At 44.5% G+C, this 15,751-nt stretch overlaps 1 protein-coding gene across 1 annotated transcript in view; it reads right to left on the reverse strand.

Annotated features, from left to right (window-relative positions):
• LOC139228820 (probable E3 ubiquitin-protein ligase HERC1) overlaps positions 1 to 15,751 on the reverse strand; it is a 426,955-nt gene that overhangs the window by 54,720 nt on the left and 356,484 nt on the right. The window contains exons 64-65 of the mRNA XM_070860235.1: positions 14,657 to 14,826; positions 12,935 to 13,104 (exon numbers count right to left, since the gene is read on the reverse strand). Of these exons, the coding sequence (XP_070716336.1) occupies positions 12,935 to 13,104; positions 14,657 to 14,826 (340 nt within the window). The remainder of the gene's footprint in view (positions 1 to 12,934; positions 13,105 to 14,656; positions 14,827 to 15,751) is intronic.

Genomic DNA, 15,751 nt, shown 5'->3' on the forward strand with positions numbered 1-15,751 from the left:
TTCTCCATTCTGTTAATTATTGTATATAGCTGGCTGCCCTCTGAGATTCCTCTTTTTATGGCTGAAAACCACTTTTATAATTTCATAATTCAGCCCTCCATCACCAGCGATCAATAGTGAACTCAAGCTGCCATCACTTTGGATTATTTTAGTAATGGCCCGGAATGTGCAGTCCTGATGATGGCAGAACAGGAGGAAGCCACTCAGCCCCTTGAGCCTGTTCAGCCATTCAATTAGATCATGGCTGAACTGTATCTTAAAGCCATCTACGCACCTTGATGCCGTAACCCTCAATACCCTTGCCATACAAAAATCTGTCAATCTCAAGTGTTTACATTTTCAATTGACCTTGCCGTGGCAGCTTATCGGGGAAGAGAAGTCCAGATTTGCACAACACTTTGTGTGAAGGAGTGCTTCCGGACATCATCCCTGAAAGGCCGAGCTCTAATTTTAAGGTTATTCCCCCTTGTTCTGGGATCCCCTACCAGAGGAAATAGTTTCTCTCTTTCTACCCTATCAACGCCGTTAAACATCTTTAACACCTCAATTAGATCACCCCTTAATCTTCTTTACACAAGGGAATACAAGCCTAGTCTATGCAACCTGTCCCCATAATTGAATCCTTTGCCCCCTGGTTTCATTCTGGTGCACCTGCACTGCACCCTCTCCAAGACCAATCTATACTTCCTGAGGTGTAATGTCCAAAACTAAATGTAACATTCTAAATTAAAGAAAAAAAATAATTCCTGAGATGTGGGCATCACTGGCAAGGCCAGCATTTATTGCCCATCTTGAACCGCTGAAGTCCGTGTGGTGAAGGTACTCCCACAGTGCCATTGGGAGGGAATTCCAGGATTTTGAAACAACAATGAAGGAAAGACAATATATTTCCAAGTCGGTTAGCCTGACATCGGTAGAGGGGAAAATGATGGAATCAATTACTAAAGATGTAATAGCAGCGCATTTGGAAAGGAGTGACAGATTCGGTCTAAGTCAGCATGGATTTATGAAAGGGAAAGCATGCTTGACCAATCTTCTAGAATTTTTTGAGGATGTAACTAGTCGAGTGGACAAGGGAGAACCAGTGGATGTGGTGTATTCGGACTTTCAAAAGGCTTTTGACAAGGTCCCACACAAGAGATTAGTGTGCAAAATTAAAGCACATGGTATTAGGGATAATGTATTGACGTGGATAGAGAACTGGTTGGCAGACAGGAAGCAAAGAGTAGGAATAAATGGGTCCTTTTCAGAATGGCAGGCAGTGACTAGTGGGGTACTGCAAGGTTCAGTGCTGGGACCCCAGCTATTTATAATATACATTAATGATTTAGACGAAGGAATTGAATGTAATTGTTATATATGTAAACTTGTATTTACTCTGTGCAGCCACCAGAGGGCTCATCCCCTGGAGTCCCAAGTGATCTCATAATCCCTTGGGAGCACAGGTATTTAAGGAGGCCTCACAGGTTGGAGAGGCACTCTGGAGACCTGCAATAAAAGATTAAGGTCACTCTTTACTTTGAGCTCACAGCATTCAATCTGACTCTTTCTCCACACATAACAGTAATATTTCCAAGTTTGCAGAAGACACTAAGCTGGGTGGCAGTGTGAGCTGTGAGGAGGATGCTAGGAGGCTGCAGGGTGACTTGGACAGATTAGGTGCGTGGGCAAATGCATGGCAGATGCAATATAATGTAGATAAATGTGAGGTTATCTACTTTGATGGCAAAAACAGGAAGGCAGAATATTATCTGAATGGTGACAGATTAGGAAAAGGGGAGATGCAACGAGACCTGGTTGTCATGGTACATCAATCATTGAAAGTTGGCATGCAGGTACAGCAGGCGGTGAAGGCTTTCATAGCGAGAGGATTTGAGTATTAGGAGCAGGGAATTTTTGCTGCAGTTGTACAGGACCTTGGTGAGGCCACACCTGGAATATTGTATTCAGTTTTGGTCTCCTAATCTGAGGAAGGACATTCTTGCTATTGAGGGAGTGCAGCGAAGGTTCACCAGACTGATTACCGGGATGGCAGACTGACATATGAAGAAAGACTGATCGACTAGGCTTATATTCACTGGAATTTAGAAGAATGAGAGGGGATCTCATAGAAACATGTAAAATTCTGACAGGATTGGACAGATTAGATGCAGGAAGAATGTTCCCGATGTTGGGGAAGTCCAGAACCAGGGGGCACAGTCCAAGGATAAGGGGTAAGCCAGTTAAGACCGAGATGAGGAGAAACTTCTTCACTCAGAGAATTGTGAACCTGTGGAATTCTCTACCACAGAAAGTTGTTGAGCCCAGTTTGTTAGATATATTCAAAAGGGAGGTAGATGGGTATGGAGAGAAAGCAGGAATGGGGTACTGAAGTTGCATGATCAGCCATGATCATATTGAATGGTGGTGCAGGCTCAAAAGGCCGAATGGCCTACTCCTGCCCTATTTTCTATGTTTCTAAGTCAGGATGGTGTGTGACTTGGAGAGGAACTTGCAGGTGATGGTGTTCCCATGCGCCTGCTGCCCTTGTCCTTCTAGGTGGTAGAGGTCACGGGTTTGGGAGGAGCCTTGGCGAGTTGCTGCAATGCATCTTGTAGATGATACACACTGTGGCCACAGTGCACCAGTGGTGGAAGGAGTGAATGTTTAAGGTGGTGGATGGGGTTGCCTATCAAGCGGGCTGCTTTGTCCTGGATGGTGTCAAGTTTTTTGAGTGTTGGAACTGCACTCATCCAGGCAAGTGGAGAGTATTCAATCACACTCCTGACTTGTGCCTTGTAGATGGTGGAAAGGCTTTGGGAAGTCAAGAGGTGAGGCACTCGTCGCAGAATACACAGCCTCTGAACTGCTCTTGTTGCCAGAGTATTTATGTGGCTGGTCCAGTTAATTTTCTGGTCAATGTGACACCCAGGATGTTGATGTTGGGGGATCCGGTGTTGGTAATGCAGTAGAATGTCAAGGGGCGATGGTTAGACTCTCGCTTGTTGGATAGTCATTACCTGGCAATTGTGTGGCGCGAATGTTACTTGCCACTTATCAACCCAAGCCTGAATGTTGTCCAAGTCTTGCTGCATGCGGGCATGGACTGCTTCAAAAAACAGCCATGGACTGAAGGGTTGCAAATGGAACTGAATATCGTGCAAGGATCAGCAAACATCCCCATTTCTGACCTTATGATGATGGGGGAGGTCATTGATGAAGCAGGTGAAGATGGTTGGGCCTACAACACTGCCCTGAGGAACCCCTGCAACAATGTCCTGGGGTGGAGATGATTGAGCTCCAACAACCACATCCATCTTCCTTGTGCAAGGTATAACTCCAGCCAGTGGAGAGTTTTCACTGCCACCAATACTGTCATGGACAGATGCATCTGTGACAGGTAGATTGGTGAGGATAAGCTTAAGTAGGTTTTTCCCTCATGTTGGTTCACTCATCACCTGCTGCACTCACAGCTATGGAGGAGTACAGATTCAACAGTTGAGGGAGGGAAGTAGGTGGTAATCAGCAGGAGGTTTCCTTGCCCGTGCTTGACCTGAAGTCAAGAGAAATCGTGGGGTCAGGAATCAATGTTGAGAACTCCAAGGGCCATGACCTCCTGACTGTATACCACTGTGCCGCTTCATCAGGTGGGCCTGTCCTGTCGGGGATGGTGATGGAGGAGTCTGGGACATTGGCTGAAAGGTATGATTCCGTGAGTATGACTATGTCAGGCTGTTGCTTGACTAGTCTGTGGAACAACTCTTCCAATTTTGACACAAGTACCCAGATGTTACAATGGAGACTTTGCAGGCTTGACTGGGCGGGGTGTACCGTTGTCTTGACCAAAGTCGATGCCGGGTGGTCCGTCGGTTTTATTCTTATTATTGTTTTCTGTAGCTGTTTGTTGTAACTGAATGGCTTGCTCGGCCATTTCAAAGGGCAGTTAAGAGTCAACCACATTGCTGTGGGTCTGGAGTCACAGATAGGCCAGGCCAGATAAGGACGGCAGATTTCCTTCCCTAAAGGACATTAATGAACCAGATGGGTTACTGATGGTAGCTTTTTATTCCAGATTTATTTAATGAACTGAATTTAAATTCCCCAGCTGCTGTGGTGGGATTTGAACGCACACTTCTGGATCATTAGTCCAGTCCTCTGGATTACTTGTCGAGTAACAGAACCACTATGTAACTGTTCCGGCTAACATTACTTCCACCCCTTTGTATCCCAGCCTTGCGATAAAAGCCAACATTCCATTAGCTCGTTAAATTATTTTTGCAGCTGTCCAGTAGCTTTTAGTAATTTCCCCCATTGAACTCCATCTGGCACAGTTTTACCCACTCACTTAATGTATCTTCCGGAGATGAGGGGGTTGACTTATGAGGAAAGGTTGAGTAGGTTGGGCCTCTACTTATTGGAATGCAGAAGAATGAGAGGTGATCTTATCGAAACATATAAGATTATGAGGAGGCTTGACAAGGCGGATGCAGAGAGGATGTTTCCACTGATGGGGGAGACTAGAACTAGGGGGCATAATCTTAGAATAAGGGGCCGTCCATTTAAAGCAGATGAGGAGGCATTTCTTTTCTCAGAGGGTTGTAAATCTGTGGAATTCGCTGCCTCAGAGAGCTGTGGAGAGATAGACAGTTTTTTAATCGATAAGGGGATAAGGGGTTATGGGGAACAGGCGGGGAAGTGGACCTGAGTCCATGATCGGATCAGCCATGATCGTATTAAATGGCAGAGCAGGCTCGACGGGCCATATGGCCTACTCCTGCTCCTCCTCCTTATGTTCTTATCTTCTACCCGCTTACTTCATCTATCAATGTCCCTTTGCAATTTTCTGCTCCCATCTACACTGTTTACTGCATCATCCAACTTAGTGCCGAGATTAAGCATAAATACACGACTCTTTATTTCTTTATCCAAGTCATTTATAAATATAGTGAAAGACTAAGGTACAGATCCCTGGGGGAGACCACTAATCACATACTGCCAATTTGAGTCCATACCCATTATCCCCGCTCTGTCTCCTACCTCCTAACCAATTTCCTACCCATTTCAATAGGTTGCCTCCAATTCAAAGTGCTCTCATTTTTGTCAATATTCTCTTGTGGAAATTTACTGAATGCCTTCTGGAAGTCCATATAACTATTATCCACAGACGCTCCCTCATCTACCACATCAATTACCTGCTCAAAAAATTCAACTAGGTTCGTTACAAATCATGCTGGCTCTCTCTAATTAGTTCATGTATATCCAAGTGCTCAGTCACTTTGTCCCTAATAACAGGTTCCAGTAACTTCCCCACCACAGACATTAGACTAATAGGCATATCATTTCCGAATTTATTTTTCCTATCCTTCTTAAATAATGGTAATAACTATTATTGCGACCTCCACGTATCATTGAGGTTGTTGCTATATATTTATTGAAAACATAGGAACAGAAGTAGGTCATTCAGCCACTTGAGCCTGTTCCGTAATTCTGATCATGGCTGTTCTGTTCCTGAACTTCATTTACTTGCCTTTGCTTCATATCCCTTATACCCTTACCTAATAAAAATCTGATTATCTCAGTCCTGGAAACTTCAATTGATTCGGCCTTTTGGGAGAGAAAATGCCAGGTTTCCACTATCCTTTGTGTGCGAATGTATTTCCTGATTTCATGCTTGAATGGTCTATCTCTAATTGTATGATTGTGCCCGCTGTTCTGGATTTCCCCACCAGAGGAAATGTATCTACATTACTGAATCATTTTATGATTTCAAACCCCTCAATTACATCACCCCTCCACTATCTAAAGTCAAGGTAAACAAGCTGCCCTTTTAATTTGACCCTCTAAGCGAGGTAAGCCAGGCTGAATCTGCACTGTATCTCCTTCAAGGCCATTACATCCACCTGAGGTGCGGTACCAAAATTGAATATCGTACTCTAGATGGGGTCTGATCAAGGCTCTATACAACTGAAGCAAAGTTACTCCCTGTTGTATTCCAGATCCCTTGAGATAAAGGCCAACATATCATTTGCCTTTTTAATTATTTTTTGTACCTGTCAACTAGATTTTTGTACTTGAATCCCGAAATCTCTCTGCTCCTCCAAGATTCCTCGTCTCTCACCATTAAAAAAAATTCTGATTTGTCTGTCTTGGATTTTAAGTGGATGACCTCACAATTTCTCATATTTGTTGTGTATCTGTAAAGCATGCACTCCCATGTTCCACCACCAGGGAGAGCATGCATAAGAACATAAGAACATAAGAATTAGGAACAGGAGTAGGCCATCTAGCCCCTCGAGCCTGCTCCGCCATTCAACAAGATCATGGCTGATCTGGCCGTGGACTCAGCTCCACTTACCCGCCCGCTCCCCGTAACCCTTAATTCCCTTATTGGTTAAAAATCTATCTATCTGTGATTTGAATACATTCAATGAGCTAGCCTCAACTGCTTCCTTGGGCAGAGAATTCCACAGATTCACAACCCTCTGGGAGAAGAAATTCCTTCTCAACTCGGTTTTAAATTGCCTTCCCCGTATTTTGAGGCTGTGCCCCCTAATTCTAGTCTCCCGACCAGTGGAAACAACCTCTCTGCCTCTATCTTGTCTATCCCTTTCATTATTTTAAATGTTTCGATAAGATCACCCTCATCCTTCTGAACTCCAACGCGTAAAGACCCAGTCTACTCAATCTATCATCATAAGGTAACCCTCTCATCTCCGGAATCAGCCGAGTGAATCATCTCTGAACCTCCTCCAAAGCCAGTATATCCTTCTTTAAGTAAGGTGGCCAAAACTGCACGCAGTACTCCAGGTGCGGCCTCACCAATACCCTATACAGATGTAGCAGGACCTCCCTGCTTTTGTACTCCATCCCTCTCGCAATGAAGGCCAACATTCCATTCGCCTTCCTGATTACCTGCTGCACCTGCAGACTAACTTTTTGGGATTCATGCACAAGGACGCTCGCGGCCTTCCGCGAGAGGTGGGCACCGGAGGGACTGGAGTGCATCATCACGCCCGGCAACCAAATTTTAATTTGATTTTACGTTTTAAAGTTTAATTTGTTTTAAATGCCGGTGCTTTTAGTGTCCCCTTCCCTTTTATAGGGGGCACTGGAAAATTGTGATTTTAGTGCCCAAAAAAAAAAAAAGAAAAACTCAAAAAAAAAAAAAAAAAAGGAAAAAAAGGGCCTTGTAAATGTCTGGTGTGTCACCCAGGTCGGGTGGCACGATTTAATGTTTTATGTTTTTGCAGGTAGACTCAAAGAGTTTCATGCACAAGGATCCCCAGGTCCCTCTGCACCGCAGCATGTTGTAATTTCTCCCCATTCAAATAATATTCCCTTTTACTGTTTTTTTTCCCCCAAGGTGGATGACCTCACACTTTCCGACATTGTATTCCATCTGCCAAACCTTAGCCCATTCGCTTAACCTATCTAAATCTCTCTGCAGCCTCTCTGTGTCCTCTACACAACCCGCTTTCCCACTAATCTTTGTGTCATCTGCAAATTTTGTTACACTACACTCTGCACTCTGTCCCCTCTTCCAGGTCATCTATGTATATTGTAAACAGTTGTGGTCCCAGCACCGATCCGTGTGGCACACCACTAACCACCGATTTCCAACCCGAAAAGGACCCATTTATCCCGACTCTCTGCTTTCTGTTAGCCAGCCAATTCTCTATCCATGCTAATACATTTCCTCTGACTCCGCATACCTTTATCTTCTGCAGTAACCTTTTGTGTGGCACCTTATCGAATGCCTTTTGGAAATCTAAATACACCATCCATCGGTACATGAAGTCCCAAGGGATCCCAGCATCCCTTGGGAGCACTGTATATAAGCCGGCCCCTAAGGCCTGTTCCTCACTCTGGAGTGTCTTATTAAAGACTGAGGTCACTGTTACTTTAACCTCCCTGTGTGCAGTCTCATCTGTGTTAGGAATACAACAACTGGCGACGAGTACACGAATCCAACGCAAAGATGCAGCAAACTGTGGGCATCCTGGAGAAGTTCTCGGAGGGTGAGGACTGGGAAGCCTATGTCGAACGGTTAGACCAGTACTTTATAGCCAACGAGCTGGACGGAGAAGGAAGCGCTGCAAAAAGGAGAGCGGTCCTCCCCACGGTCTGCGGGGCACTGACCTACAGCCTCATGAAGAATCTTCTGGCTCCAGTGAAACCCAAATATAAGTGGTATGAGGAGCTGTGTACACTTGTTCGGGAGCATCTTAACCCGAGGGAGAGCATGATGATGGCGATGTATCGGTTCTATACGTACCAGTGATCTGAAGGTCAGGAAGTGGCGAGCTACGTCACCGAGCTAAGGCGACTTGCAGGACAATGTGAGTTTGATGGCTACCTGGAGCAAATGCTCAGAGACTTTTTTGTACTGGGCATTGGCCATGAGACCATCCTACGAAAACTTTTGACTGTAGAGACACCGACCCTCAGTAAGGCCATTGCGATAGCACAGGCATTTATGTCCACCAGTGATAAAACCAAACAAATCTCTCAGCAGACAAGTGCTAGCAATGTTCATAAATTAACTGGAACTGTGTTTGCAAGCAGAAATGTACAGGGCAGAAACCACAAGTCTGCAACTGCCAGTAGGCCTCAGGTGACCCAGATGACTCAGAGTCCGCAACAAAGGATGAATGCAAGGCAATTCACACCTTGTTGGTATTGTGGATGCTTCCATTCAGCCTATTCATGCCGCTTCAAAGGGTGTGTTTGCAAGAGCTGTGGAAAAATGGGGCACCTCCAACGAGCTTGCAGCAACCTGCTAACCACTGCGTGGCAGAGGACGATCGGTCCATGATGGACCAAAGCAATTTCGAGCCTGAGAGAGAGGAGGCAGATGCTGAAGTACACGGGGTGCACACATTTTCGAAGAAATGTCCACCTATAATGCCAAATGTAAAATTGAATGGCTTACCCGTAGCTATGGAACTGGACACTGACACCAGCCAATCCATCATGAGTAAAAAGATGTTTGAGAGACTGTGGTGTAACAAGGCACTCAGACCAGCCCTGAGTCCCATCCACACGAAACTGAGAATGAGCTTATCACTGTCCTGGGCAGCTCCAAGGTCAAGGTCACCTACGAGGGCACGGTGCACGAACTGCCACTCTGGATTGTCCCGGCGATGGCCCCACATTGCTTGGAAGGAGCTGGCTGGGCAAAATCCACTAGAATTGGGATGACGTCCGAGTGCATGAGGCCTCATGTACCCATGTTCTTAACAAATTATCTTCCCTCTTTGAGCCAGGCATTCATTGGAAACTTTTCCGGGGTGAAGATGCAGATCCACTTGGTCCCAGAGGCACGACCCATTCACCACAAAGCGCGAGCGGTACCTCACATGATGAGGGAGAAAGTGGAAATCGAGCTGAACAGGCTCCAACGCGAGGGCATCATCTCCCCAGTGGAATTCAGCGAGTGGGCCAGCCCAGTACTCAAAAGTGATGGCACGATCACGATTTGTGGCGATTATAAAGTAACTATTAATCGCTTCTCGCTACAGGACCAAAGTCCGCTACCTAAGGCAGACGACCTATTTGCGACGCTGGCAGGAGGCAGGATGTTCACCAAGCTCGACCTGACTTCGGCCTACATGACGCAGGAGCTGGAGGAGTCTTCGAAGGGCCTCACCTGCATCAACACGCACAAGGGACTGTTCATCTACAACAGATGCCCGTTTGGAATTCGGTCGGCTGCAACGATCTTCCAGAGAAACATGGACAGCCTACTCAAGTCGGTACCACGCACAATGGTTTTTCAGGATGACATATTGGTCATGGGTCGGGACACCTACAAAACCTGGAGGAGGTCCTCCAGCGACTGGATCGCGTAGGGCTGCGGCTGAAGAGGTCGAAATGCGTCTTCATGGCAACAGAAGTGGAGTTTTTGGAGAGAAAGATCGCGGCGGACGGGATTCGGCCCTCAGACGCCAAGACAGAGGGCATCAGGCCCAGGCCACAGAACGTCACGGAGTTGCGGTCGTTCCTGGGACTCCACAACTATTTTGGTAACTTCCTACCGGGGTTAAGCACCCTCTTAGAGCCCCTACATGTGTTATTGCGTAAAGGTGAGAACTGGGTATGGGGAAAAAAAACAAGTAATTGCTTTTGAGAAAGCCAGAAACATTTTATGCTCCAACAAGCTGCTTGTATTGTATAACCAGTGTAAAAGAAGCATGCTAGCATGTGATGCATCGTCGTACGGAGTCGGGTGTGTATTACAACAAGCTAACGTTGCGGGGAAGTTGCAACCTGTCACCTTTGCTTCCAGGAGCTTGTCTAAGGCCGAGAGGGCCTACAGCATGATGAGAAAGAGGCATTACCGTGTGTGTTCGGGTACCTGTTTGGCCTCAAATTTGAGCTGGAAACCGATCACAAGCCCCTCTCATCCCTGTTCGCTGAAAACAAAGAGATAAATACTAATGCCTCAGCCCGCATACAAAGGTGGATACTCGCGCGCTCAGTGTATAATTATACCATCCGCCACAGGCCAGGCACTGAGAACTGTGCGGGTGCTCTCAGTCGGCTACCATTGCCCACCACGGGGATGGAAATGGCACAGCCTGCAAACTTGTTGATGGTGGCGCAGCCCGCTAACTTGTTGATGGTCATGGAAGCGCTTGAAAATGATAAATGACCTGTCACGGCCCGCCAGATTAGGACTTGGACCAGCCAAGATCCTCTGCTGTCCTTAGTAAAAAACTGTGTACTGCATGGGAGCTGGGCCAGCATCCCCATTGAAATGCAAGAGCTAATCAAGCCATTCCAGCGGCGAAAGGACAAGCTTGTCCATTGAGCCAGACTGCCTGTTGTGGGGTAACCGCATAGTGCTACCCAAAAAGGGCAGGGAGACGTTCATCTCGGATCTCCAAAGCACACACCCGGGTATAGTAATGATGAAAGCGATAGCCAGATCCCACGTGTGGTGGCCCGGTATCGACTCTGACTCGAGTCCTGTGTACGGCAATGCAGCATGTGTGCTCAGTTGAGCAACGCGCCCAGAGAGGCAGCACTAAGTTTGTGGTCCTGGCCCTCCAGACAATGGTCGAGGATCCATGTCGACTATGCGAGCCCGTTTTTCGGTAAAATGTTCCTGGTGGTGGTGGATGCTTTTTCGAAATGGACTGAATGTGAAATAATGTCGGGAAGCACTGCCACCGCCGCCATCGAGAGCCTGAGGGCCATGTTTGCCACCTGCGGCCTGCCTGACATACTGGTCAGTGACAACGGGCCATGTTTCACCAGTGCCGAATTTAAAGAATTCATGATCTGTAATGGAATCAAACATGTCACCTCGGCCCCATTTAAACCAGCCTCCAATGGGCAGGCAGAGCGGGCAGTATAAACAATCAAACAAAGCCTCAAACGAGTCACAGAAGGCTCACTCCAAACCCGCCTGTCCCGAGTACTGCTCAGCTACTGCACGAGACCCCACTCACTCACAGGGGTGCCCCCGGCTGAGCTACTCATGAAAAGGACACTTAAAAGCAGACTCTCGCTGATTCACCCCAACCTGCATGATCAGGTAGAGAGTAGGCGGCAACAACAAAATGTAAATGATGGTCGCACCACTGTGTCACGGGAAATTGATCTGAATGACCCTGTGTATGTGCTAAACTATGGACATGGTCCCAAGTGGATCGCGGGCACGGTGATCGCTAAAGAAGGGAGTAGGGTGTTTGTAGTCAAACTAGACAATGGACAAATTTGCAGAAAGCACCTGGACCAAACGAGGCTGCGGTTCACAGACTGCCCTGAACAACCCACAGCAGACACCACCTTTTTCGAGCCCACAACACACACCCAAAGGATCAACGACACCACGCTGGACCAGGAAATCGAATCCACCACGACCAACAGCCCAGCAAGGCCAGGCTCACCCAGCAGCCCTGTAGGGCCAACAACACGCCAGCCCAGCGAGGGCACAGCCAACACACCAGAACAGATATTTGTACCGAGGCAGTCCACCAGGGAAAGAAAGGCTCCCGACCGCCTCACCTTGTAAATAGTTTACACTTTGACTTTGTCTTAATAAAGGCTGAGGTCACGGTTACTCTAACCTCCCTGTGTGCAGTCTCATCTGTGTTAGGAACACAACAATATTGAACTCCATTTTGCCTGTTCAAAAATAGCTAGGTCCATATCGGGGATTGAAATTTGAGGATAAGTACAGACACAGCTGATGAAATGATCTTCTGCTGCCGAAACCATAACTGGTGAAATGCAATTGGTCGGAGTTCAATAACGCGCATTATATGATTCAATCAATTTTCTGGAGCTTTGCTTAATTATTGTCAAGGGTTAGGGAGTTGTACATTCTTGGTACTCTTTCCCACTGTTGGTTGCTTGCTCACCATAAAAAATTGAGTAGATTGTGCAGATGTCAGATTTGGCAAATTGTACGTGATGTATGGAAGAAATGGGTTCACATTTCATGTTCTCATTTAGAATCTCTGCTTTAAAAGGCAGTTTCCATTTTACAGCCTGTATAAATTTACTGAAATTAAAGAACCAAAGCCATTTTGATTCGATTGCTTAAGTTACTGAATAAAATAACCATTTACAATGTATTGCTTGGGTTCCACCTTCTCTGGACATTTTGTACAGGAAGCTAACCACTAGCCATTTTGGTATTTTGTGAGGAACAGCCAACAGCAATGTGTCATTTATAACAAATATGTTTGTGGAGGGCCCATTTTAAAATCTTAATTTCATCCATCATTTATTTACCCAACTTCAATCTTTTATAGTTCATATCTGTCTGAGCACATTCCTCGCAGTAAAGAAAGAAATATTTTGCTAAAATGTTTTGCGAGATTGAATGTTAAGCTATTTGTTTTATACTTTGTATTTCTAGAGTTTCCTTTTATGTAGATTTAAAAACAGAATGTCATGGCATTTAATGACAAATTGCAGAGTTGTTCTTTGAGTACTGTACCTTGCAGAGATTCTCTTCACTGTGATCTGAGGCCCATAGGTCTTTCCCTGAATCATAGTTCTTCCTATCGATCGCACTAGTGGCAGAATGTTGACCTTTGGAGACAGGAGGCCTCTCAACCGGCCTTGAGCGATCGCTGACGCTCCAATATTATACCGTGATATACTGGTCTGGGGGAAAGGAACAAAAAAACTTTCAATTAACTTAAAGCACAACAATTATTTTTTTATTGCTCGTTTCTGTGATTATTGTTTTTCTTATTGAAATTTTGTACTAGGATTGAAGTAAACGTGCTGGCCCAAGATCTATCGGAGAAGTACAGTACATTCTGTAAGAGAAAACAATGCATTCCTTTAGTGACCTCGCTGGGTTAAAAAGTTATTCAACAATGAATGCACTTTACATGAATTATGATTGTACTGGGGTAGCATAAACATATTTTGATTACAATTTCCTGCTAGCCAAGTTCCCAACCTTGCTTTTAGGCGTACTAACTGGAGCTCAAGTACATCCCTATAGATCAGTCAGGAAAAATTAGGCGGGAGATTCGATCCATGATCCTCATGCAGATATAAATTGGTCAGTTACAAACCCATATTGGCAGCTCACTGTACTTCATCACTGAACGACTACACATTTAACAAAAAGTGAACAAATGGTGACTGCCAATGTCCCCTGTAAGCTACGCTTTGTTCTGCACAGCCAGTTTCTTTTAATGCACGGTCCCTTTAAATTTCTACGCATGTACGGTATTTACAATGTAAAAGTCGGTGAGCAACTTGTGTGGGATATTTGAGATTACTGAGTGGCTATACGGCTGCGTACCTTACAGGAAATATTGGTGACTGGGTTTAGAGCAGGTTAGAACATGGCCCTTTCAACCGAAAGGGAAGTGAAAGATTGATCTTTCTGTTGGCTCCAGATCTCCAGTGAAATGAGCTTAGACAGTCTCTAAATGCCTAGTCAGAACTGTTCACAATTCTACAAAAAAAAGTGAATAATCTGACTCAGAAGTTGTTAGGGTGCACAGAAAGACTGAGTACAGGGTTAATAGATATTACTTGGACAAAGTAGAGATCTTTATTAACCTGCGCTTTATTTGAACTGGAAGTGCTCAATGCTGACACAAGATTTTGCAGAAATGCAAAGTTTTGTACATTATGGAATACTTTTATACAAGTTGAATTAGAAATCAGTTTTGAATTTCTTGCCCTCAATTTCTTCTCCTTAATTTCTTCTCCATAGTGGTATGGCCAAGATTAGCCATTCCTATGTGTATGTGCTTAGATGTCAAGTCATAAGTACAAAACGTATCATCAAACACTTCTTGTTCTGCAATTCCGAATATCTGGCAAAACTCTCATCATCTTTCTCTCTCTTGCACTCCTGGAAAGGATGCTAAAAAAAAAAACTGGCATTTAAAATGACAATCTCACTTTCATTTCTAGTCTCAATTAAGCTCTAAACATGCCATCCTACATTCTATTTCTCCTCCCTATATTCCTATAGTGTTGAAATCAAGACTCACTGCAATGTCCCCAACTCTCACTTATTCTTCCCAAAGATCAAACTGAAGCACGTCTTATCTTCTTCAGTCCTTATTTCCTCTTACAGTCATTAGGTTTTTAAAACTCAGATTTTGCACCACCAAATTGTTACTCCCAGATTTGCTTGGTCTTCTCTTTTAATATTTTCTCCCAGGATGTGAAAGAAATATTTTACCTGATTGTTAGAGCTGAGATTTAGCAGTCGCCAAGACTTATACATCAGATCAGAAAAGTGAAATAGAACCCGCAACCTATTTGTAAGGACTTCTGGGCTGCATTCTTTAAGTACACTGTATTGAGGAGGTACCATCTGGGGTATACCAAGCTGAATAGGAACTGTGCTACCTATAAATTTAAAAAAAACAATGTAAATTATTGCTTTAAATTCATTTGAAGATAATAGTCAGAGCTTATTTGCCTACCAATTCTAAAATTCAGCTGCACTTATACCAACCTTGTAGAAAAATTTGAGTTCAGAGTTTGAGGACAATGATCAAGTTAAAAATCATTCTTTGCACAAATTCCATACTCGCAATGGTGTCAAAAAGGTCAGATCAACTATCATTTAAAAGAGTTACAGCCTTTCCTACTATTTTTAAGAAGAAAAGTATTATTAATTTATTTATTGTGTGTTCTTTACTTTACATCACATGGACTTCAAAATTATGGTACCATTAATGATACAGCTTCAGCATACACCAATAGTGACATAAGCATCCCAAAAAGCCTCATTGACCTCAACAGGCATTCATTTAAAAGAAAATGTTCTCAGGATGTAGGCGACACCAGTAATAGTACATTTATTGCGTATCCCCAGTTGTCCTAAGAAGGTGGTGGGCCTTCTTCAGTAACGCGCTATAGTATCAGCCCAGGTTAAGCTTTGGAGAGAGAGCAAGAAAAGGAGAGATCCTAGAGGCAAAAGCAACATATTCAAATCCACTATTCTTTTAATATGATGAAAACTAATTGGCCTCACAAGTACAACTTGTTATAACATACATGTACCAGAATCATTTATTATATTTGACAGTTTCCAGTTCTTTGCAATGGCCCATAAAACCCTTTAAATCACAAACTGATCCTACACAACAATCTATAAGCTTTTCTTGCAGTTTCATTAGTATTGTTCTGTCACAATATTAGTATACAAAGACTTATATTTATATAGCGCCTTTCACGACCACCAGACGTCCCAAAGCGCTTTATAGCCAATGAAGTACTTTTTGAAGTATAGTCACTGTTGTAATGTAGGAAACACAGCAGTCAATTT

The sequence above is a fragment of the Pristiophorus japonicus genome, chromosome 2, assembly GCF_044704955.1.
Source record: "Pristiophorus japonicus isolate sPriJap1 chromosome 2, sPriJap1.hap1, whole genome shotgun sequence".
NCBI classification, from domain to species: domain Eukaryota; kingdom Metazoa; phylum Chordata; class Chondrichthyes; family Pristiophoridae; genus Pristiophorus; species Pristiophorus japonicus.